General features: G+C 41.7%; 1 protein-coding gene across 3 annotated transcripts in view; it reads left to right on the top strand.

Annotated features, from left to right (window-relative positions):
- The window catches only part of LOC106093872 (monocarboxylate transporter 9), a 233821-nt gene extending 208982 nt beyond the window's left edge, over window positions 1-24839 (top strand). For all 3 annotated transcript variants that reach the window (XM_059366040.1, XM_059366038.1, XM_059366039.1), the window contains one exon: window positions 23252-24839. In XM_059366040.1, coding sequence (XP_059222023.1) covers window positions 23252-24593 — 1342 coding nt within the window. In that variant the 3' untranslated portion in view covers window positions 24594-24839. The remainder of the gene's footprint in view (window positions 1-23251) is intronic.
- Window positions 24840-25177: the final 338 nt, after the last annotated feature.

Genomic DNA, 25177 nt, shown 5'->3' with positions numbered 1-25177 from the left:
TAAACTTCTGAAGGGTACGGGGAGGGAAGACACAGAGCCTGTATTCTTGCAAAGAGTAGTCTAAATGTTTTTCTTCTTCCGTCGCTAAGCAGTGAAGATTTAGTAGTAGGCAGCCTGGAAATTAACAAGTCTCATTACTGACAGGCTTCCCTATATATGGCACACGATTCAGGGATGCCGCCTTCTAACCTTAAGTCGCTGGTTGAAGGCGCTTCTGTAGGGAAGAAAAGCCTCATTGTAAGAAGTGATGCTAATGCACATCATCAGGTATGGGGAAGTTCGGATGTCAACGAAAGGGGTGTGCTGCTTATCGAGTATATTATAAGTTGCTATCTGTGCTCTTCCTTCGTTGCTGCTCCGACTTTGGATCTCTCCACAGGACACTGTCTGGTGTCTCCATTGCGGGATGGCTGACTTGGTCTTCCAAGAGTTCTTGATTGCGAGGAGCTCTTCTTCTTCAGTATTTTAGCAGTGTTATGCTCTTTTGAAGATCTGATTCTCTTTCTAGCTTCCGTAGTAGTGCCTGGAATGTCAGTTCTATCCCTTCTAGCACCCTGCACTTTTGCCCGATTGCGCTGCCGGTACATACGCTTTCCCGGTCTGCTTGCGAGCTTAGCACAGCCATCGCTCACTTCTGCCGTCATTCCGCTGCCCTCATCTCTTTTTTCGGCTGTGATGACTGTTTCATTAACACTTTCGCTGTCTGAAACGGAGTCGGAAACGCCACCTTTACTTAAAATCTGGGGACGAACTGTACATCCCTCTGGTTTATCCGTCTCTTCCTCATTAATTAGTCTGACGACTAGTTGTGCGCTTGAAGCATTACTCTCGACTACAGTTGCCAAGGCACCCACACCTAGGAGGGGAGGACAACATGCTGCGGTCTGACGCTACCACCACAGCTGTTGGGTCTTTGGAGTGCATTTTAAGCCTCCAAAAAGGCTTTAACATTTTTCGTAATAGGTAGTACTTATTCCGAGACACGGATATTTTTCTTTGAGGAAAGAAATTAAAACACGTCCGCTCCACTCATCGGCTACTTAATAACTTAACGGCTACTACATAAGTTGACGATTTTTTAAGAATTTATTTGAAATTAAATTGGCACCTAGAGGTATAAATTTCCAAACTAGATTTTAGTAAGTATTACGTTGTATATTTTGATTTGGTAGAGTCTTTACAAAGTCAAATCGACCCTTTTTAAGTAATTCAGAGTCCTAAAAAATTGTTCCCACTAGCGGAGTATATACAAGCTGGACAACTTCTGCGTGCGATAAAAAGACTAACATTAAGTGTTTCTACCATGCCATTGTTGGGTACGATGAGTGCATTCATATTACCATTTTTTCCATTGCTGTTTTCACCTCTCCCATATCTGGCCTAATTTCAACGAACGTGTTGTTATTGTTGTGATACTAGCATACTAGTTGTTGTGATATTGTTGTTGACTTTCATAGTTATTGATCCACTTCTATAACATTTTCTGTTGTCGTTAAGCACATCATCATCGTCGTCGTTTTCTTCGTCATTCTGCTTGTGTTAACATTTGGTTTTTATAATTGGAGACGACGGTTTAAAAAAAACATCGAGTTGATGAGAATACACTCGATGACAACACTCACAAAAAATAGATGCATTTATGTAAACGATGAACCTACGGCGGCAAATAGTCGTATCATGTGACCAAAAACTGGCTTAGGAGAATGGATGGAAATATGTTTGAACGAAAGACGACAACACACAGAGAAAAAATCTGAAGTATTTATTTTCAATTAAAAATAATATGTTTTAAGTTAAACAATTAATTGAAACATTTTTTTTAATGAATCGGGAATTATATGTTTTAGTTACGATCGTGATTGAAATTTAGGAAATTTTTTCCTGCTTGTTCCTGGTAATAAAGGTCGGTTTATCCCCTTTATTAAAAATCGCCAGATTGCATCTTATATTATATTCACTACAAAAGCGGCTTCAACCAGCGACTTAAGGCCTGAAGGCGGACATACAAGTTACCTTTAGTGGAACCTGTCTCCTTGGGTGGAGAGGATGTTCCATTTACAGAAAGCGCAAAACATGTGTGTTTTGCTGGACAGAAAAGAAAGGCAACTTTTGCCCTATACAACTGCAAGAGAGGGTATATACTGCAGTTGTCAGACCAACAATGCTATATGGTGTTGTGGTCTGGTGGACGGCACTTCAAAAGTCCAGCTACTGCTCAATACTTAACCGGATCTAAAGGATGGCTTGTTTGTGCATCACAGCCGCACTGAGGACGACACTATCTGATGCACTGAATTTAATGCTACATTTTATACCTCTGGACATTGTGGCTAGACAAATTGCAGCGGCCACTGCCGTGAGGTTAAGAGAGGTTTCTCATTGGTCATGTGTCGGCCACGGATACTGTGTTATACTTGATACAATATCCGATGTTCCAGGCAGGGTGGATTACACCCTACCTGACGTGTAAAAAGTACTGTATCACTTTTCCTGATAGAACCGATTGGAACTACAATATCCCTGGTAATAGAAGTTACATAGACATCTATATGGATGGTTACAAACTAGACGACCAGGTGGGCTTTGGGGTGTACTCTAAAGATCTAGAACTGGTCATATCGAAAAGGTTACCCGACCACTGCAGTGTGTATCAAGCGGAGATCCTTGCAATTAAGGAAGTGCTGGAATGGCTAAGATAAGTCATTACGGCGATTTGCATAAATATCTTCTCAGAAAGCCATTAAAACCCTGGTGAACGTATTTCTGAATCCAAAAACCGCAATCGACTGTCGCAGATCTCTCAACCAGATGGCAGAACAGTTCAAAATTCACCTGTTCTGTGTGCCGGGCCACAAATATCCCAGAAAATTGTAAAGCGGACGAGCTTGCGAGGAACTACCCTACACATTCCAGGGATACTGAAATCTGTGGGTATGCCTTAAGCGACATGTAATCTAAGTTCTCAGGACCAGGCCGAAGGACAACGAATGATAGATGGTCACAAAGTAGGGGCTGTGAGCATTTAAAAACTATGTGGCCTAATCTAGACTTGAAACAGGCGTCTCAGTCATTGTGTTCGTCATGACAGGTCACAGTTTAATAGGAAAACATGCTGAAAGACTGAAGTTGAAGCAACGACTTTTGCAGAAGCTGTAAGGACATCGAAAAAGAAGAGACTATAGAATACCTTATGTGTGTGTGTCCCGCACTAGCAGTTAGCTTTAGGTCCACTTTAGGTTCTCATTTTTATGAGAACCTGTCAGATTTGGCGGATGTGAAAATTTGCAAGTTATTGGGCTTTTTAAAGGAATCTGGATGGTTCAACGGTAGGAACTAGAAGGCATCTTCCTTCTACTGTTCCTGTGTTATCACAATGGACGAAAACGTCTAAGTGAGTATGATGGCAGACTGCCAGTTAAACCTAACCTAGGTGTGATCTTGGACAAGAAACTAAATTTGAAATGTCACATTCAGGAGCGTACTGAGAAGGTTCACAGATGTTGGACACTTTGTAGATGAGCCGTAGGCTTGAAATGGGGCCTGAATACGAGGATAGTTTACTGGCCCTACAGAAGTATAATTAGACAAATGCTAGCTTACGCCTCAGTAGTTTGGCGGACTGCTATGGAGAAAAAATGCAACATCAGGACCATACAACAGGTTCAGAGAACATGTGGAGACTTCTAGATATCCGACCCATTGACATACAGATTAAGCGTGAGACAGGCACTGAGACTAAAGTCGATGGGAGAATGGATTGAGGAAGCAGGTCATACCATCGAGGTATAATCGAAGTGGCGAAAAGAAATCTGGAAGGAAGGTAAGAGGTTTCCGGTCGGATACCTGAGACTACACTTGAGGTCGAGTGCGAGGCACTGTTGCCAACGGCACAATCTTGGATTGATATAGCCATCTGGAAGATCATGTTACACGGATCAAATCCAGAGACTGAGATATATTTTACACTGGCTGACCATAATACGGTCCTGCAGGCGGAGATCCCGGCGTTTACGGAATACTTGAGGTGTTGTGGTGCTAACGCGAAAACGTTGAGTGTGAACATCTTTACGAACAGTAAAATTGTCATAAGGACATTAACAAACAGGACGGTAAGATCACGAACAGGAACTGCCGACGCAGTCTATGTTAAGGGCGTGGGCGACGATTGCACATGCAACCCTGTGGAACAGCGAAACGCTCGGCAGGACGGCAAAAATAGTATGGGGGGATCCAGATCACAATACCAGACATGAACCAACTTAGGGGCGTGGCATGGAAAACAATTAAAGATTTTGTAAGTAGCACGGAATTCCCAACTTATATGTTCTTGCCTGTTTGATTATTCCAAGTAGAGCATTTGAGTCATAGGTGTATAAAATATCAATTAAAATGATGTGTGATTTACTCTCTTAAAAATTTTTTAATTAGATCAGAATAAAACATTGTTTTAAGGATGAAAACAGAAAAATTATGCACACACTAATGCGTGTGTTGAACATCAAAACTAGTGTAAAAAAAATTTTATTTTTGTGCACCCCTAATATAAATCGATGCTCCTTCGCTACTCCCGTGACTAAGTGTCAACCACACAAACATAGAAAAGTGAATTCAAAGAAGACAATGAATGTGAAATAAATAGGTAGTGTTATCCAGACATATAAAAGAACTACACATTGTCACGCAAAGAACAAAAAAACAAGCAATGATCTACTTAATTTTTCGTTACCATAAGAAATGTGTTGACATATCCTAAAGTTGCTATCATACGATATATATTGTCATATGTATTTTCAAAGATAGCAACTCAGAAAGTTGTACACATCGTGTGGCTCTACAAAAATTCAGTATGAAATATTGACTTTCGAATAAATATGCAACTCTTTCGTTAAAGCGAACTCTTATTTCATCGAACATACATGAAGACACATGTCTGTAAAAAAAAGTGTAATCCATATGAGAATACACGCATATTAAGGCGGGCTCTACGTTTTGGAAAATTTTTGCTTGCAACTACAAATGAAAATGTATATTTTGATCGTTTTATCCTACATGAATTGAAGTGATGCAATAGAAACAAAAACTAATTTCAGTACAGATTATAAATCGGTGTTTGTCGTCGTCTTGTAGACTATTAAAGTAAATAAGTGCTAAAATTATTAAAGTAAATATGTGCCAAATTAAACGTTTTTATTTGCAAAAAAACTTCATTCTCTTATACCTCTTTCGTTGAACAACTTTTACGTTCTTCTTGTTCCTCCAAAGAGATAACAGATCGATAAAAAGTTATAATTTTACCCAAATTTCAACATACTTCTTTCAGAAACTCGATTTGTGATCCAAAAAACCAAATGTCTATAAATAGTTTTTAAGAAGTTATTCAAAAATTATAAATATCGTTAAAAAACCATGCTTTAAACCTTTTTTGAATAAGCCTTGCAATAATAAGTTCACTCTATCCTGACCCTTCTGCACATTTTCGTTCGTAAGTGGAGTACGCATCTTAAGGACAGTATGCACCTCTGGCGAAATTTTCGTTACTATGCATTGACCGATACCGTTACCGAAGATTTCTTTGAATCTTTGAGTGGAGCGGATGCATTTGTTATTTCGCTCCGCAAGAATATTCATAACTCTTAATAGGTAGTTATTTTCAGGTAAAAAATTCAAGGATAGCTACGATAGTGTTATCCAGTAGGCGGTTGATGATCTGCGTCTGTTTCCAGGGGAGTTGGTGATCTAGAGCCCGGGAGTAGGCTTAGAATGGACTCCAAATATCCAACAGCTGCGGTGGTGGTATCAGGCCGTAGCATGTTGTCTGCTACTGAGACCTCGACTGGTGAAGCGGCTACGCCAATCTCCACTACCCGGCAGATGTCTGGTCAGCAGGGGCTTTTAACGAAGGCACCTGGTTCGAGTCTTAAAAAGAAGCTCTTATTTATTTATTTATTTTTATTTATTATTATGTGTATTGCATGAGAGTACAAAAAGTTTTAACTTATAATTGGTACTATCAATTGGGCGTTAAATGCCTTTAGACAGTTTTGTGGTACAACAATACATGAAGTATATCTGTTGAAAGAAGCAAAGTAGTTAGAATTTGAAAGTAATTAAGAAATGTGTTATGGCCGAACCTACTTTATCTTCGCATGCCTATAATTTTCCTAGGACATCAGCCTTCTCTAGCAAAGCAATATGCTCGTTAATTGTTTCTAATATCCATTTGGAAAATGGCGAATGTATTACATTTGGAATAAATAATATAATTTGTTATATGGTAATAATATATAAGATATCTTAAAGTATAAAGGGTTATTTTCATTTGACCATAATTTGCACATTGCTTACCGAGTGTTATACCATATCAAATGAAGTTAGAAAGTTATGTTTTTGAGAGTGGGGATTCTTCTCCATTTTGGAATTCCATTATCTGTTGTTGCCGTCTTGTCGCGCCAAAAAGCATGCATGATTCAGTTTACCTTTCGTTGTGTAGAATGAAACAGTTTTCTGGGGGTGCTTGGCCTACCCCACGCAGGCCTTTTTATGCTTATGCTGATGGTAGGAGGATTTGACGTGGTTCTTATGCAGGAACCATGGGTGTGTGGAGGAATGGTTCGTGGACTAAGAATTCTGAGATTTAAACTTCTGAAGGGTACGGGGAGTGGGAGACACAGAACATGTATTCTTGCAAAAAATAGTCTAAATATTTTTCTTCTTCCGTCACTAAGCGCTTAAAATTCAGTAGTAGTCAGCCTTGAAATAAATACGTCTTATTACTGGCTGCCTTCCCTACATTTGTCACACGATTCGCAGATGCCGTCTCCAACCCTTAAGTTGCTGGTTGAAGCCGCTTCTGCAGGGAAAAAGAGCTTTATTATAGGAAGTGATAATGGACATCACCAGATATGGGGCAACCCCATGGAAGCCGGTTGTAAGCACCGGATTGACGCGATGGAGTTTTTTTTTTTATTTTTGTTAAAAAAATTTTAATCCAGTCCATTCCAGGACATATCAGTGGACCAGTACCCAAAAAAGTTATTTAGACTTTGTATACCTCATAAACAACATTGTCACTGCAGTCACAAGTTATGCTTATTACATTACCAGCGATATTATAGCTACAAACTGATCTATAAAGAATATTAAATGCTATATAAGCGGAAGGATATGTGACTAGGAAGTGTTCGATGACCACAGTTTCCCTGATTATCGTTATATTAGTTTCAGCCTTGGAGAAACTACTGCAGAAGTGGTCCCTCGGCTTAACAGAAGAAATGCGGATTGGGATAAACATCTGCACAAATTCTGCACCACTATCCCTTCAAGGCCAGAAATGGTAGTGGAAACTGCGGAGGACATAGAGATAATGATCAAGCGGATCATGAAGACCCTGAATGACTCGCTTGTGTCGGCATGTGCTAGAGCCAAACCAAGGGGCAAATAGCGACCGGCATGGTGGACCCCAGAACTGGTTTGGAAGGAAGAAGGAAGAGCTGCAGAAAACTCTTCAACAGAGCAAAGGCTACGAGGCTGAGTTAAGAAAATACAAAATTCTGCAACTCCTTGGAGGATACATCCGAGTCCTCTAGGCTAAAAAGGATCCTATCCTCGAGACCTATTACGGTGGGGTACATTAGAAGACAGAAACTGTGTGGACAATGCCTTGCGAGGAACTCGTTGATACATATTTCCCGGGAAACTCTTCAACAAACATCGTGGCGCCAGAAGAGGTTGTCACTATTAAGGTTTATTGAGGAAATTTTGTCTGGGTTGGGAAAACCCTAGGGCGATAAAAAATTTCGACTCCTTTAAGTCGTCGGGCTTTGATGATGTATCAACGATTGAATTAAAAGGGGTGTCCGAACTAGCGTTTTTAGGCATCAACGTTGCCGTAAGAAAGTTTATTTATTACTTGCTTCCTAGAGGAAGAGGAACACTTCAAGGAGGTGGAACATAGCCATTAACAATATATTATTGTCTCTGTAAGAAAAAGGTTTAAAAGTTAGGGGAAAGTTTCTTAGCACTCTAAGAGATATACTTCAGGAAACTCGTACGTACGACGGCTATGTGGGCTACCGAAAGCGGTCTTGGCGTTAATCTAAGACCGAAGTTGTTCTTTTCAACAGTAGATACAAGTTACCCACAGTGGCACCTGACTTCATGGGAGGAGAGAATGTTCCGTTTACTGGAAGCGCAAAATACCTGGGTGTCTTGCTGTACCGGAAGTCTAACTTCAAATCCAATATTTTGGACAGAGCAAGAAAGGCAACTCTTGCCCTATACATCTGCAAGAGAGCCATTGGCAAAAGTTGGAGGTTTAAACTGCGACTCATGCACTGAGTATATACTGCAGTAGTCAGACCTATAATGGTGTATGCAGTTGTTAGCTGGTGGACGGCGCTTCAAAAATCCACCTACTGTTCAATACACAGCCGGATCCATAGTCTGGCTTGTTTGTGCATCACAGCCGCACCATCTGATGCACTCAATTTAATGAAAAACCTACTGCCTTCGGACATTGTGGCTAGACAAATTGCTGCGACCACTGCTGTGAGGCTAAGGCAGCTTTCTCTTTGTTCATGTGGCGGCTACGGACACTGATATCTTTGATACAATGTCCGATGTTCCAGACAGGGTGGATTACACCCTGCCTGAGCCGCTTTTTTATAAAAAGTACTGTACCACTATTCCTGATAGTACCGATTGGAACTACGATATCCTTGATAATAGAAGTTACATAGACTTCTATACGGATGGTTCCAAACTAGACGACCAGGTGGGGTTTGGGATGTACTCTAAACATCTAGAACTGGACATATCGAAAAGGTTACCATACAACTGCAGGGTGTAACAAGCGAGGAACTTTGCAATTAAGGAAGTGGTGGAATGGCTAAGATATAATGTTATAACGACGATTTGCATAAATATCTTCTCAGATAGCCAGGCAGCCATTAAATCCCTGAAGAACGTATGAACGTATGAGGAACGAGAAGGCCGGTTCTCATTTCATTGCGAAACTGTCTGATTTAGCGTAGGTGAACATTCGCAAATTGTTTAGCTTTTTAAAGCGATCTGGATGGTTCAGCGGTAGGAACTAGAAGGCATCTTACTTCTCCTGTTCCTGTTTGATCACAATGGACGATAACGTCTAAGTGAGTCTGATGGCAGGCTGCCACTTAAACCTAACCAAAGCAACGCGGAAAAGCTAAAAAAAAATTTCAATTTTGACTCTTGAAACCGAGCGTCATTCGCCACACTTGAAGTAGTGTTTTTGGTCGTCAATGATAAAAATTGTTTAACTTTTGCGAGTTGCATTTTTACCTTTTTTTTGCAGAGTTGTGTTTCAACGTGACGCTCCTCAACGCGCTCAATGTGTTTAGGCCTTTGCCGAATATTTCGCTTGTAGGTATGCAGCCCAAATGAAATTTTCTTGCGTAAGAGGGTGACATAAAAGGTATTGGAGAAATTTAGTTTGCAACTACAAAAGAAAATGTTTATTTTTATCGATTCATACAACATGAAAAAAGTAATTTTGCAAAACGATATTTTCAGTACATATTAACGTTATATGCTAAAAAAAAAAAAAAAACTTTTAAAACATACATTTACATCGCCAATTGAGAGAAACATATCTGCAATGCCTACTATGTCACCCTGTTACGCAAAGAAAATTTCCTTTGAGCTGGGCATCTTCAAGGGAAGATTTCGGTAGCAAAACTTTCGCTTAGAATATGTCAATTAATTTCTTATACAACTTGACGCTGATTTAGACTCTTAAATACCAGCTGTATTTTACTATTTTACTGTATATAGTACTATAAAGTGCAGAGCAATGAAATTTTTATGAAAATGACATCTATCCAGGACAACGAAGTTCTGGATAGATTACCATTGCAGGCTTTTGTAGAACAACTGTCGTCGGGACTGCCATGTTATGATTTTCACAAATTAGTGTGAGGATATTATTTATACAATTGGGTGCAAAAACCTTCATAAATTTTATTGGACTGCTAGGCCCACACATGTTTTGAAATGGCGTTACCACTTCATAGCAAATAAACGGACTTGCACTCGAAACTTTGCCTTTTATTTTGCTCTTCACTGCTCCTCTGCACACTCATTCTGCACACAAGCACACACATTTCTTTGTTTGTGTTGGTAAAATGACGTTAGTAAAATGACGCTTGATGACAAGATGGCGATTTCGTTATATGATTTTAATGCTATTGTACAACACCAGTATGTACAAAACAAATACAACAACAAAAAAGTGTGCCAGTTTGGCCAAACGACTGTATTGTTTTTGTCACTTTTCACATAGAATGTTAATGTTAATCGATAAGAGATTTGAGAGGCAAACTGAGCTCTTAAACAGAGATGAAAACAACGAAATGAGATTGTTTGTCATTAAATTTTCTTAATTCTTTCCGTGACTAAAAATTTAATTATTTCATAGATCGAATGAATCGAATAAAGGCCAAGACAGAATGAGCGCGTTGAAAAATGCAACTCTGCAAACAAATGTTAAAAAAGCAACTCGCAAAAGTTAAACAATTTTTAACTTTGACGACCAAAAACACTACTTTACATGTGGCAACACAGAATGACGCTCTCTTTCAAGCGTCAAAGTTGAAAATTGTTTAACTTTTCCGCATTGCTTTTGTGGAATTTGTGTGCAGAGTAAATTTTTTTGCAACGCGACGCTCATTCTGTTTTGGCTTTACGAATACATGTGAATTAAGCATCAACGCTAGTGTAAAGAAAATTTAATTTTTTGCACCCCTGTCTTAAAAGCTCTGATAATTTAAAGTGAGTCTTGAGTCCAAGCTAGTGAGGTGTATTAGTGACATTAAGGAAGAGATTTGCAAACTTAATGAAAAAATGTGAGGGTTTGTGATACGATAAACATGGCGATCCCAAAGGTAAGAGCTATGTACCGTCTAAACAATGTCGTAGTCAAAATAACTCGTCAAACTCCATGGCAGTGGTTAATTTAACAACGCCATTTTACAAAAACTTTGTATTGAAAAATATTGCGAGTATCCAAAAATTGAGTAAGACGAACTTATATAAATGAGATCCTTACCAAAAACAATTACAGAATTTTTCAGAATGCGCACGCATACAATCGTGATCTTTAACATTGAATTAAATAAAAACGGTTTAGCGGGTCGGCCTTGTACTTTGCAAAGTAATATTATTTTGCCTGAACACCCGTTTTTAATTTTGTATCCTTACTGCATTTGTCAGTGCAGTTTTAGTTAAAAATAATTTTGCCTGAACAATCAAAAACATCTGCTTTTGAATTTGTGCCCTTACTGTATTTACCTATGTAGTTATAGTTACTAATCGGTCCCTGTATATGTGCGCGCATGCAAATAAGCAGGTACCTGCATTTGTCGCTTTTTTTCGTTTTAGGAAAATCAGTTTGTTCTGGAACGCACATAAGTTGTTGTTTTTGTCGTAGCAGTGTCGTATGCACTGAGACGGCAGCCCTTGCCGATGAAGAACTCCATGGCAGCCGGTTCAATCCCATGGCAGCCGGTTGTACGCACCGGATTGACCCGATGGAATCCACATCGGCAAGGGCTGCCGCCTCAGTGTACGTGTTCGTCTTTTTTCGTCATGGGAGAGGCACATCCCGGGGTGCCTTCTCCGCAGGCTTCTGGTCCGTGCCGGGATTGAAAAGAACCCCGGACCCTGGTTCTGTTCGGTTTGCCAGAACCGCCTTCATCATCGGTCGGTGTCGGTGAGGTGTAACCGGTGCATGGAGTGGGTACATTTCCGTTCTTGCTCTGGCCTAACTTCACTACGGGAGTATAGTCATACTGGCTATGTCGCAAGGTGCTGTGCGAACATAGCCAGCAGTGGGTCACAAGTGTCGCCGTCGTCGCCTTCGCCGTCCTCGTCGTCGGACTATGTGACCCCCCGACCTCTCCCGTATGGCAATTTATGCAACGACAGCACCCTAGCCCTACTATTGCCAGGCCAGTGCCGGGAAGTGTATCGTTCATTCAGTTAAACTGCAACGGACTGCGTGGCAAGATCGATGAGATCGTAGATTTTATGAGTCGGAAGAGCATATCGGTCGCAGCGATCCAGGAGACAAAGCTGACCAACACCTGCAGCTTGCACAGTTGTCACGGTTACAATGTGCTACGTAAGGATCGCTCAAGGAATGGAGGTGGGGGATTGGCCTTCGTTATACACCATTCCGTGCAGTATAGAACTATCTCGCCTGCGCTTGACGCTAGTGACCCATACATGGAATGTATGGGGGTAACAGTCAGGTCTGGTACTGCCGAGATAGAGATATACAACGTGTATATACCGCCGGTTGGTAGCTGTGTCCCGATTAATTGCCAGGCTTACAACCCCGACATAAGTGGGTTGCTATCTGGCCATAATCGTCTGGTTCTGGGGGATTTTAATGCACATCACACGTCATGGCATTCTCCCCTAGGTAACGACCAGCGTGCCATAGCTTTGGCAGAGCAGATAGATAGCTCCACGTTTTGCACGGTGAATGAGGATGTCCCCACTAGGATTACGAGGAGGTGCAGCAGCTCGCCAGACATCTCAATTGCATCCCCTGATCTCCTGAGTGACGTCTCCTGTCAAGCCGTCATCTCTTTGGGGTCAGACCACCTCCCCATAATTCTCACCATCGACCGACCACCCGACTTCATAACCTCTGAGCGCCGGACGTTCATCAATTATAAGAAGGCCGATTGGACTGGCTTCAGAGAGTATACCAATCGCCGCTTCAATGAACTGCCACCCCCCTCTGATGTGCTTGTGGCCGAGAGGAAATTCCGAGACATCATCAACGCAGCAGCCGCTCGCTTTATACCAGCCGGTCGAATACCACAAGTGGGACCGAATTTCCCGGCGCAAGCAGTGGTACTCGTAGACGAGCGTGATGGGATTCGTGCTATGGACCCCGCGAACCCCAGAATCAGCGAGCTGAATCTTGAAATAAACAGGGTAGTCAACGAACATAAGCGGAATTTGTGGCTGGAATACTTGGAGCAATGTAACTTAGGCAACGGTGCAGGCAAACTGTGGGCCACTGTTAAGTCTCTCTCGAACCCCGGTAGACGGGACGACAGGACCTCAGTAACTTTTGGCGAGATAACCGTGACTGATCCGAAGAGATGCGCCAGGTTGTTCAACCGTCAATTTATTGTGCATCCCGAAAGAGACAGGGCAAGGAGGAGAGCCATTCGCCGTATTCGTGGTCTCCGAGCCGATGAACAGCCATCACAATTTACCGTGGGCGAAGTTACGAATGTCATCCGTGGCGCCAAATCATCTAAGGGGTTGGGCCCCAACGGAATCTCTACATTGATGCTGAAGAATCTGGATTCACCTGGAGTTGAGTACCTTACCACTGTCCTTAACCTGTCATTGAACACTCTTATAGTTCCCGATGTCTGGAAAATGGGCAGAGTGATCCCGCTACTGTAGCCTGGAAAAGACCCGAGTTTGGGGGAGTCGTACAGACCGATCTCCCTTCTCTCACCAGTGGCAAAGACGCTTGAGGCATTACTCCTCCCGAGCCTCGTAGGAGAATTTCCATTCACCGAGCATCAACATGGATTTCGGAGACTGCACACCACCACGGTCCTCGTGGCACTGGACCTATCGAAGGCATTCGACACGGTCAGCCATACCAAATTATTTGAGGACATCGCCAACACGTCCCTCCAGCCAGGCCTGAAACGATGGGTCGCGGATTATTTGCATGGTCGCCAGTCATTTGTGGAATTTAGGGATAAGAAGTCGAAGCACCGTAGAGTTAAACAGGGAGTTCCCCAAGGTGGTGTGATATCTCCGGCACTATTTAACCTCTACCTATCCTCCATTCCACCACCTCCAGACGGCATAGAGATCGTATCATATGCGGACGATTGTACGATCATGGCATCAGGCCCCCACCCATTGATGACATCTGCGATAGGTTGAACGTCTACCTCAACGAGCTTGCCTCATATTTCGCTGCAAGAAATCTGAAGATATCCGCCACCAAATCTTCAGCCACACTGTTCACTACAAATACGCGTGAGGTGAATACTGAGCTGACTGTGATGGTCGATGGAGAAATGATTCCGACCATCAAGTGTCCCAAAATACTTGGCGTCACATTTGACAGCTCCTACACTTTCTCCCCACATGCCACAATCTGCAATAAAGTCAAAAGTAGAAACAAGGTCCTCAAGTCACTCGCTGGCAGCACTTGGGGTGCAGACAAAGAAACCTTGTTGACCACGTACAAAGCAATTGGCCGGTCTGTGGTAATTTATGCAGCGCCAGCGTTGTAACGTCAACTTTGTGACACGCAGTGGAATAATATTCAGATCTGTCAGAATACCTCCCTCCGAACTGCGACGGGCTGTCTCCTCAGTTCTCATGTGGACCACCTCCATCAGGAGACAAAGATCCTACCAGTGCGAAGACATATCTACATGCTGTCTAAGCAATACCTTTTGGGCTGTTATTGCAGAAACCATCCAAATCATCATCTTGTGGATAGATACCCACCGCCCAGAAGCCTTAAGATAGATCTACACGATCTAGAGCGTGAGGTTCAGCGCTACAAGAGAGAACCTCTAGATCAAGCGGCATATCAAGCGGGTCTGAACAACATTCATGCAGACACGGTAGCAGACGCGTTAATGAATGTAGTCCTTGGAGAACGACCGCCACCCATTGCACCCGAAGAAATCGACCTCCCCCGACAAACCAGAGTAGTTCTGGCTCAATTACGTTCCGGCAGATGCAGCCGCCTCAATTCCCACAGAGCTAGTATTGATGCCGACGTGCAAGATGTATGTCCCGATTGTAACCAGGGACCGCACGATACACGTTACCTGTTTAACTGCCCGGCCAGACCCACTCGACTCAGACCCAGATCCCTGTGGACGCACCCCATCTTAGTCGCGGAGTTCCTGGGTCTTGACACTCAACAGAATCAAGCAGACGAAAGATAGAACACAATAAACTGCTACAACAACAACAACAACATGAAGAACTCCATCGGGTCTATCCAGTACAAACAACCGGCTGCCATAGGATTGACGCACACAAATGAAGTTAGTTTGCGGATTTATTTGAATTATGGTTGTGTTTCGAAGTATTTAATAACAAATAAATACAGCTTTACGTGAAAGAAAGCAGCGAGATGAACTAGAAATGGTTTTGATTTGGAAAGTGATGCGGTCGAATCTCCGTGCAATAGTGACGATGATTTGGCTTTGTCAGACGAGGGTAATGATAAAAGTGAAGTTAGCGTGTGAGTGCGTTGAATGCATTAACTTCAACAAACGTTCAATGCACTGTTCATGAATTGAAAACCGAGTAGATGTATTTCTCAAGGGACCGAGGGTTAAAGTTTAATGGGCATTTTGTAACTCCGGCTTGCTCTTGTCATATTCGAGCCTGTCCAAAACATTTGTGCTAAAAGCAAAGAAATATTGCAGAATAAAGGCCTAATTGCTTAGTGGTGACAGAACCTTTTTGTGTTGTTGTCGTGGGTAGCACTAGTGTTTCTGTGCACCCATATCTCCCCTCTCTATGGACTCCGTTTGGATTCCCTTTACTCGACTCATGCATATGAGAACGCCCTTAACTTTCCCCGAATGAAATCTCACCTTCACATTACCTTAAAACATATTAAAACCATCATGATTAGCCATGTATTGCCCTCCTTTTATCATGGGACTTAAGGTCGTTGTGGAGTTTTGTAGGATGTATCCCGATATCGTTGTGATTTACGGCTATGAGATCAGCGTGCGTATTGCCATCAATATCCGAATGTCTGGGTATCCATAGAAACTGAATTGTGTATGAGCTCTTTTTAAGTTTCATCAATTAATTTTTGAACCTCATAATGTGTGGGTGTGTTCTATTGTTACTAAATTTCTCGATTGCTTGTACTACCGACTTGCCTCCATTACAGCTTCTGCCAAGAATATTGAGCTTTCCGGAGGAAGTGAGAAGATGGCTTCAATATCCAGCTTAGGTATCCAAAATACGCAGCTTGTTTAAATATGCGAATAAAATCATCAAATTGGTTTGTAATAATGTCGTCGAAATTTGCATGGTTAGGACCCCCAAGAGACACCACATAAAGCGCGAAGTATATTATTGTATAGGGTGATTTTTTTGAGGTTAGGATTTTCATGCATTAGTATTTGACAGATCACGTGGGATTTCAGACATGGTGTCAAAGAGAAAGATGCTCAGTATGCTTTGACATTTCATCATGAATAGACTTACTAACGAGCAACGCTTGCAAATCATTGAATTTTATTACCAAAATCAGTGTTCGGTTCGAAATGTGTTCAAATTTTGACAAATTTTGTTCAGCGATGAGGCTCATTTCTGGTTGAATGGCTACGTAAATAAGCAAAATTGCCGCATTTGGAGTGAAGAGCAACCAGAAGCCGTTCAAGAACTGCCCATGCATCCCGAAAAATGCACTGTTTGGTGTGGTTTGTACGCTGGTGGAATCATTGGACCGTATTTTTTCAAAGATGCTGTTGGACGCAACGTTACGGTGAATGAACACATTTCGAACCGAACACTGATTTTGGTAATAAAATTCAATGATTTGCAAGCGTTGCTCGTTAGTAAGTCTATTCATGATGAAATGTCAAAGCATACTGAGCATCTTTCTCTTTGACACCATGTCTGAAATCCCACGTGATCTGTCAAATACTAATGCATGAAAATCCTAACCTCAAAAAAATCACCCTTTAATAAACCCGAAGCACTTCTTAATATTTGCTAATGAGGATGTCAATATTTACATTTTCGAAAGCATTTTTAATGTCAAGAAAAAGTGCCACAATAAATTTCCCTTCTCTTCTCGCCAGCTGTGCAGCCGACCGGAGGGTGACGGTATTGCCACATGTTGCCCTCTCCCGACGGAAGCCAGACTGGGCATTCGCAAGCTTCTCAGATGATTCAAGCTGATAGTCTATTCTATTATGGATCATTTTCTCAAACAAATTTCTCAGGCACGATATAAGGGCTATAGTACGCCATGAATTGGGGTTTTCGGCAGGCTTGCCTTTCTTATAAATCGGTCTTATCTTGTATTTCATCCACGTGTGGGGAATTTCTCCGGATCTTAATATGTGATTGAATAGGTATAGGATGGTTTCTATTAGGAATCCATCGAATTGACGAATATGTCCGTTACGTATTCCATCGATCCCCGGAGACGTGTCCTTAGATCTTCCTATTGTTGATTTAAGTTCCTCAAAGGTACACTACTCGGTGTGGTCCAGGGCCTCAACGGCCTTCATATTAATCGGGCCTATGGGACCCGACATCAAATTACAATTACAATAATAATCCTTCCATGAGCTAGGCATGTTGATGTTGAGCGAAGGCCTCTAAATTTTTTAATGGTTCGCCATGATTCTGATGATGTGGTGTCACAGTCTACGCTCCATCAGCGATTTCCATGCACGTCTTTTCTCACGTCTTAAGATATAAAAGTAATAATTTTTCCTTACCGATAGCTTTCGAAGATTCTCTCTTAAAGGGTTTTCGTTTAAATTCTTCTAATGCTCGTGTGAGTTGGGATTTAACCATGTTGCAACTACCATTTCAACATGGATTGTCGGGGTAATCTTTAATCTTTTTCTTTATCTTAAATGAGGTGTGAAATGCCTCTGACAGAATGTCAAACCTGGCCCCTTTAGGTGCATTACAGAATTCGTTCCCATTAAGTATGACCTGGATTTTTCTATTAAGTTCACCTTCAGGAATATTCTTGGGTATGACAAAAATATTGGGTTGCCCAAAAAGTAATTGCGAATTTTTCATATAGTCGGCGTTGACAAATTTGTTCACAGCTTGTGACTCTGAAATCACATTCTTTCTTACTGTCAGTTATCAGCTGTTACTTTTAGCTTGCTTTAGAAAAAAAGTGTAAAAAAAGTATATTTGATTAAAGTTCATTCTAAGTTTTATTAAAAATGCATTTACTTTCTTTTAAAAAATCCGCAATTACTTTTTGGGCAATCCAAGAGTACTTTGACGGAGTAATGTCCTGATCTGTAATTTAATTTTTATGTCCTCCAAGAGGAGACCAATGAAAGTGAGGCGCTGGCAATTGTGAGGTCTTTGCAGAAGGGCCAAAAAAGCTTTGGGAGCCGTCGTTGAGAAGAACTAAGTAGTGTCGCTCAATAAAATCAAGAACTTAATCATCACTTTGGTCTGTTGCAGGGTTGCCCCATTCATTCATATTTATCTGAATTGTTCAGCCCAGTCTCTGAGAAGACATGCTATATCGATGTTTTCTTCTTTAAGCAGTCGAGATAATTGCGGATTTTTGTTTCTTGCACTTGTTTGATTATTCTGCAAGATCTTTGTCATTATCAATATCATCTAACAATTCTCTATCCTCACGGATAAATTGTTGGAATTGTTCAAATTTATCAACAGCGGTATTTTTAGTCGTATTTGAATTATTTGTCTTTATATCTCCAGTCTTAGAGGGCTTTGTGTTTCTGAAATGGGTGTAGAATCTGGGTCAATGCTTTCGCGTGTCAGAACGTTATTGGTAAGTTGTAGTTATATCGCAGGATGGCTATCATCTATAGGGCGATAAGATTTATAATCTGGTTCAGATTGACTGTATGACTTTTATTTGCTTGTGACATGTTGATTTCCAAATCTGGGTTGTCGCCGCAGACATCAACGGTCGTGGTCGCTCCGAATGTAGCGTGTCTGATGCCTGAGCATCGGCACAGCCGTCCGACTCGAAGATCAATGTCTCGGGATCGCGGTCTTTATTCTTTGCATTTTTGCGCCTTTTACAACGTCTGGATATAGACAGAGTCAGGCGTTTATTTAAGATCTCAGGAAAATCTTCTTCATAAGGATTAAAAAAGTTATTTTCAGGAATTAGATCATGGTCTAGGTAGAGTTTTCGGGGCTGGAATTTCTCCGCTTTTTTTTCGCTCTTTTCCGTAGCTCTACTAGCTTGTCGCATTCTTTCGCTCTTGCGTCATGTACTTGGATGCCAATGAAGCACATCATAATGATGTCTTACTCGGTGCTTTGGCAATTCTTATTACCATTAGGTCTGGCGAATCCTTTTACTTCAGTAATTTCGGTAGTGTGGTGTACCGGCCCATATTAAGGCATGTGTCAAATCCGGGTGTTCTCAAAGATATATTTTTCTGTATACTCGGAGTCGGTCGGGATTTCCACTACCGCTTTGGCCTATACTCCTTCCTCAATGCTTCGTCCATTACAGGCAAATTAATAGTCTCACTATTAACGCTTACTGCACTAAGTTTTCTCTTGGACGCGAAGAAGATCTCGGCATCCTTGTATCGTCTGCATATATCATTGCTTAGTTTCAACAGAGGTAGCGGCTTCTTCTCCTGGCGATGCCGCCAACTACTATTCGAGCTCGGTTAGAAAGGAATTGTTTATGTCAATGGGACGTTTCGTTACGGCAGAAACATTCGACCATGATCAGCTGATAGTAGCACGGCCCTAGCAAAAGGGGGATTTCTTTAAGTGCGACGCAATTCGGACCATCAGAGGGTGACATAATACATCACCGATATGCATATCAAATATTTAAATATTTATAAATATGAATGCTAAATACATACTTTTTTCCGTACAAAGTAATCTACAACCAGGATTAAGAATATCTTTACAATTATATGAAATTCTCCAGATCAAAACGTGTCATGAACTCATTCACTTTCGATTTGACACTCAAATCAAGGAACGCCAATACATTGTGCATAGTGTTCGTATCAACATACAGAGCATAAATAATGCTACTACTTTCAAAACCTAGCTATTTAAGTCCTTCAAGTGAAACACAAATATATCCCGGAGTAGTTCTAGTGCTTCCTTGGATAATGTATCCAAACATTCCCAAAATTCTGTATTTACCCTTCCGTTATATTCCGTTATGGGGCCTTGGATCTTGCGTAGCCTACAGACTTCCATTGAGCTTCAGAATTCCACCAGGATATGTTCTGAGCTAACCCTTCTATTTTCTAGGCTCAGCCTCATGAAGGTTCCAGCCGTTGTTGTTGTTGTAGCAGTGTGTTGTGTTCTGTCTTTCGTTTACTTGGTTCTGTTGAGTATCCAGATCCAGGAACTTTGCGACTAAGATGGACCTCACGCTCTAGATCATGTAGATCCAACATAAGGCTTCTGGGCGGTGGATACCTATCCACAAAATGATTATTTGGATGGTCTCTTCGACACCAGCCCAAAAGGCATTGCTTAGACAGCACGTAACTATGTCTTCGTAGGATCTTTGTCCCCTGATGGAGGTGGTCCAAATGAGAACTGAGGAGACAGCCCTTCGAAGGGCGGCATTCTTACAGATCTGAATATTATTCCACTGCATGTCACAGAGTTGACGAGACCACACTGGCGGTGTATAACTTACGACAGACTGGCCAATTGCTTCGTACGTGGTCAACAAGGTTTCTTTGTCAGCTACCGAAGTTTTAGACTTTATCGCAAATTGCTGTGGCATATGGGGAGAATGTGTAACAGCTGTCAAATGTGACGCCAAGTATGGTCGGAATCATTTCTCCATCGACCATCACTTTCAGCTCAGTATTCACCTCACGCGTTTTTGTAGCGAACAATGTGACTGAAGAATTGGTGGCAGATTACTTAAGATCCCTTGCAGTGAAATATGAGGCAAGTTCGTTGAGGTTGACGTCCAACCTATTGCAGATGTCTTCAAAGGGTCGGCATATGATACGATCTCTATGCCGACTGAGGGTGCAATTGAGTATAGGTAGAGGTTAAACAGTGCCATGTTTTACTCTACCGTGCTTCGACGTATTGGCGATGTCCTCAAATAGTTTGGCATAGCTGACCGCGTCGAATGCCTTCGATAGGTCCAGTGCCACGAGCACCGTTCTATCACATGGCCTAGGCTGATTGAAGCTACGACAAATATGTGCGGTGATAGCATGCAAAGCAGTTGTGATATGCAGTCTTCGAAATCAATGCTGATTGGTGGCTCAAGCGTCTTTGCTACTGGTGTGAGAAGAAAGATCGGCCTGTACGTCTCCCCCAAACTCAGCTCCATTCCAGGCTTCGCTAGCGGGATCACTCTGCCCATCTCAGACATCGGTAACTATAAGTGTGTTCAAAGACAGGTTGAGGACAGTTGTAAAGTACTCAACTCCAGGTAGATCCAGATTCGTCAGCATCAGTGTAGAGATTCCGTCGGGGTCCAACGCCTTGGATGATATGGCGTCACCGATGACATTCGTAACTTCGCCCACGGTAAATTGTGACGGCTGTCCATCGGCTCGGAGACCACGGATACGGCGAATGGCTCTCCTTTTCCTGATGGGCAAGGAGGAGACTATTGAACAACCTGCCGCATCTCTTTGGATCAGTCACAGTTACTTTGCCAAAAGTGACTGAGGTCCTGGCATCCCGTCTACCGTGATTCGAGAGTGGCTTAACAGTAGACCACAGCTTGCCTATACCGGTACCTAAGTTACATTGCTCCACACGTTCCATCCACAAATTCGTTGACTTCTCTGTTTATTTTAAGATTAAGCTCGCTGATTTTTGGGTTAGTGGGAATTCTATCACGCTTGTCTGAGAGTACCACTGCCTACGTCGGGAAATTTGACCGCACTTGGGGTATTGGACCGGCTGGTATAAAGCGAGCGGCTATTGCGTTAATGATGTCGCGGAATTTCCTCTCGACAACTAGCACATTCAAGTTCACTGAAGCGGCGATTGGTGTACTCTCTGAAGCCAGCCCATCGGCCTTCTTCTAATTGATAAAAATTCGGCGCTCAGAGGTTTTGAAGTTGGGTGTTCGGTCGATGGTGAGAACTATCCCAATGAAATGGCGGCTTGCCAGGATACGTTACTCAGGAGATCAGGGGATTCAATGGAAATGTCTGGGGAGCTGCTGCACCTCCTCCTAATCCTGGTGGAGGAATCCTCATTCGTCGTGCAAAACGTGGAGCTTTCTGTTCTGCTCTGCCAAAGCTATGCTCCGATGGTCGTTACCTGGGTGAGAATGCCATAAAACATTTAAATCTCGTAGAACCAGACGATTGCGACCAGGCAGTAGCCCACTTATGTCGGGCTTGTATGCTTGGCCATTAGCTGGGTCACAACTACCAACCGGCGGTATGTACACGTTGTAAAGCTCTATCTCGGCAGTACCAGACCTGAATGCTATCCCCATGCATTCCATGTATATTGCAGGGAATTATGTCTCACGAAGGCCATTTCCCACCTCCATTCCTTGAGCGATCTTTACGTAACGATCCGTGACAACTGGTCAATCTGCAGGTTTTGGTCAGTTTTGTCTCCTGGATCGCTGCAACCAATATGTTCTTTTTACTCATGAAATCCACAATATCGTCGATCTTGCCTCGGAGACCATTCCACTTCAATTGCAAAAAAGATACACTTCCCGGCACTGACCTTGCAATATTGGGGCTGGGATGATGCCGTTGCCTATATTGCCGCATGGCAATATAGGCAAATAGTCCGACGACGAGAACGCAGAAGGAGACAATAATGACTCTTATGACCTGCTGCTATCTATGTTCTCACAGCACCTTGCAACATATTCAGTGTGACTATTCTCCGTAGTGACATAAGGCCAGAGCAATATCGGAAATGAACCCGTTCCATCCACCGGTTACATCTCACTGACATCGACCGATAATGGATACGGTTCTGGCAAACCGAACAGAACCAGGATCCGAGGTTCCTTTCAATCCCTGCACGGACCAGAAGCGTGTGGAGAAGGCACTCCGGGTGTGGCACTCCATGAAGAAAAACGACGAACACGTACACTGAGGCGTACGCCTCTTGCCAAGGATTCCATCGGGTCAATCCGGTGAGTACAACCGGCTGCCATAGTTAACAGTAGTTAATACAAACAAAAATTGTGGGGGTGCTACAGATCGACGTCAAACCCTCCCTTACCCTCAAGTCTTTTTTTGTTAAAAAATTGTGTTGCTTGAAAAGTCAAATGTTACGTTTTGTAATATGCATAATTGTCTCCTTACACTTACGATACATTTATTCTACATATACAGTATGTTTACGAGAGCATAACCAGGCCTTTATATACATTAGAAAAGCTGTTTGAAACAACAATACTTTGTAAATGATTATTTACTTCTTGAAATAAAAAAATATACCTGCATTGAGGAATAATGTATACAATAATTTATTTATTTTTTCATTATTGCAGGGGAGCGGTCTTAATTATGGGAGGCATAACTCTTAATGTATTTGTCGCCGCCATATTCTATGAGCCTGTTGAGCGACATATGATACGAGTTCCTAACAACAAAACAATGCTTGAAGATATTGAAGAAGAGGACATCGGAATTGTACTACAATTTGAGTCCATGAATAAAACAAACGACGATATATACACGACCAATAAACAGGTCGTATCTTATAACACACCAGGTACAAATTCGCAAGACTTGCAAAATTTTAACCTAGGTGCGGAAGATCCGCTATTTATGAGAAGTGCATCAGCAACTGTCGTCCAAAACATGGGAAAAAATCATGATGAAATGCATCAATCCTCTTCTTCGCGAATACGTAAAGTCAGTACACCTGTTCGTCTGCCGCAGCGGAATCAAACATTTGCAACATCAGGACAACTCAATTCACAATCATCCCTATACGCTGTTCCTGAAAGTTGTTGCTCAAGTAATAAACTCGAACGCATGAGAAATAGCTCAAAAAATCATTTAACACGTCTATCTCCATCCACCAGTAGTTTTCAATATATCAGTACTCCGTATCATGGCAGCACTCTCTCTTTTCAACCAAAAGAATTTTCATCTCATCTCTCATTGCGTTCAATTGCTAGTGGTACAGCAGTAAATGCTATACATTCGGACCTTAAATTAGAGAGCATAAAGCAAGAGGAAAGTGATATTGACAAGCGAACAAAATTCTTTGATTTAAGTTTACTCACGGATCCTACATATTTGGTTATACTGATATCGAATTCTACAAACGCCATCGGCTACACTAATTTTATCATATTATTACCCGCATACGGTGTTGCGCTGGGATTTGATAAATCGTTAGCCGCGTACCTCATTTCAATTGTCTCTACAACAGATCTAATTGGACGTATTGGGGGATCAGCTCTTTCAGATATGGGATTAATACCGAAAACGTGGTATTTTATTGGCGGGTTAGCAATTTCAGGTGTTAGCTTGGCAATACTTCCGTTATCTTCTAGTTACGGAATGGTGAGTTTTTGGTGCGCGGTATTTGGATTAGCGTCAGGAGTTTATGTAGGCATCACTGCTGTTATAATGGCTGATATGTTGGGGTGCGAACGTTTGACGTCTTCTTATGGCATCAGCCTGTTCGTCAATGGCATATTACAATTAATTGGACCCCCCATATGTGGTCTTTGGTTCGAGTCTGTAGGTAAATATAACCCACTTTTTCACACATTAGGTGTTATTTTACTTATTGGAGCTAGTCTTTGGAGCTTAATGCCCTTTATTAAGAGTCACAATCAACAAAAACGAACTTCCATAGAGAATAATACATTGTAATTTTTGATTTAAAATCTTGTAGTTTTTGATTTTTTGCCGCATAATATATACTTGATTATATACGTTTAGGAAGTAGTTTTTGTACTTCCTCTGTACACAAAAAGCGTGCAGAAGGACATGACTTATATATAGACTATTTTTAGTTCTTAAGCAATGTCACAAAAATTTCACCATACAGAAGTGTAATTTTTTAAATTAAGTATCACCAAATGTTATATATACAATAAAAATGCTTCAAAAGCTAAACGTCATTTTTTTTTTTTGTTTAAGAGTTGTTCACTTTATCAGAATTAGGATCCACCATTAAGTATATTTCACGAATTAACGCATCCACTCTTTCCCACACTTTTCGACCATGGGGCGAGCCCTCTTAGAAAGACACAAAAAAAATCAAAATTATGTTCGATTAAGAAATTTGTACATTCAATTAAAGATTCTCTGAAATCGGACCTACAAAGGATATTATTGATTAACAATGCTACAATTTTGATCTTGATAAGCTCAAAAATCCAATTAAAATGATTTTTAACTCAATTAACCAATGTGTTTGCAAGTTGCCCTTTCCTTTAAAGAATTTTTTTTAA

This window comes from Stomoxys calcitrans, chromosome 3, assembly GCF_963082655.1.
Source record: "Stomoxys calcitrans chromosome 3, idStoCalc2.1, whole genome shotgun sequence".
Lineage (NCBI taxonomy): Eukaryota > Metazoa > Arthropoda > Insecta > Diptera > Muscidae > Stomoxys > Stomoxys calcitrans.
Note: the sequence above shows the minus strand (reverse complement) of the source record. Positions and strands in the feature narration are given on the sequence as shown.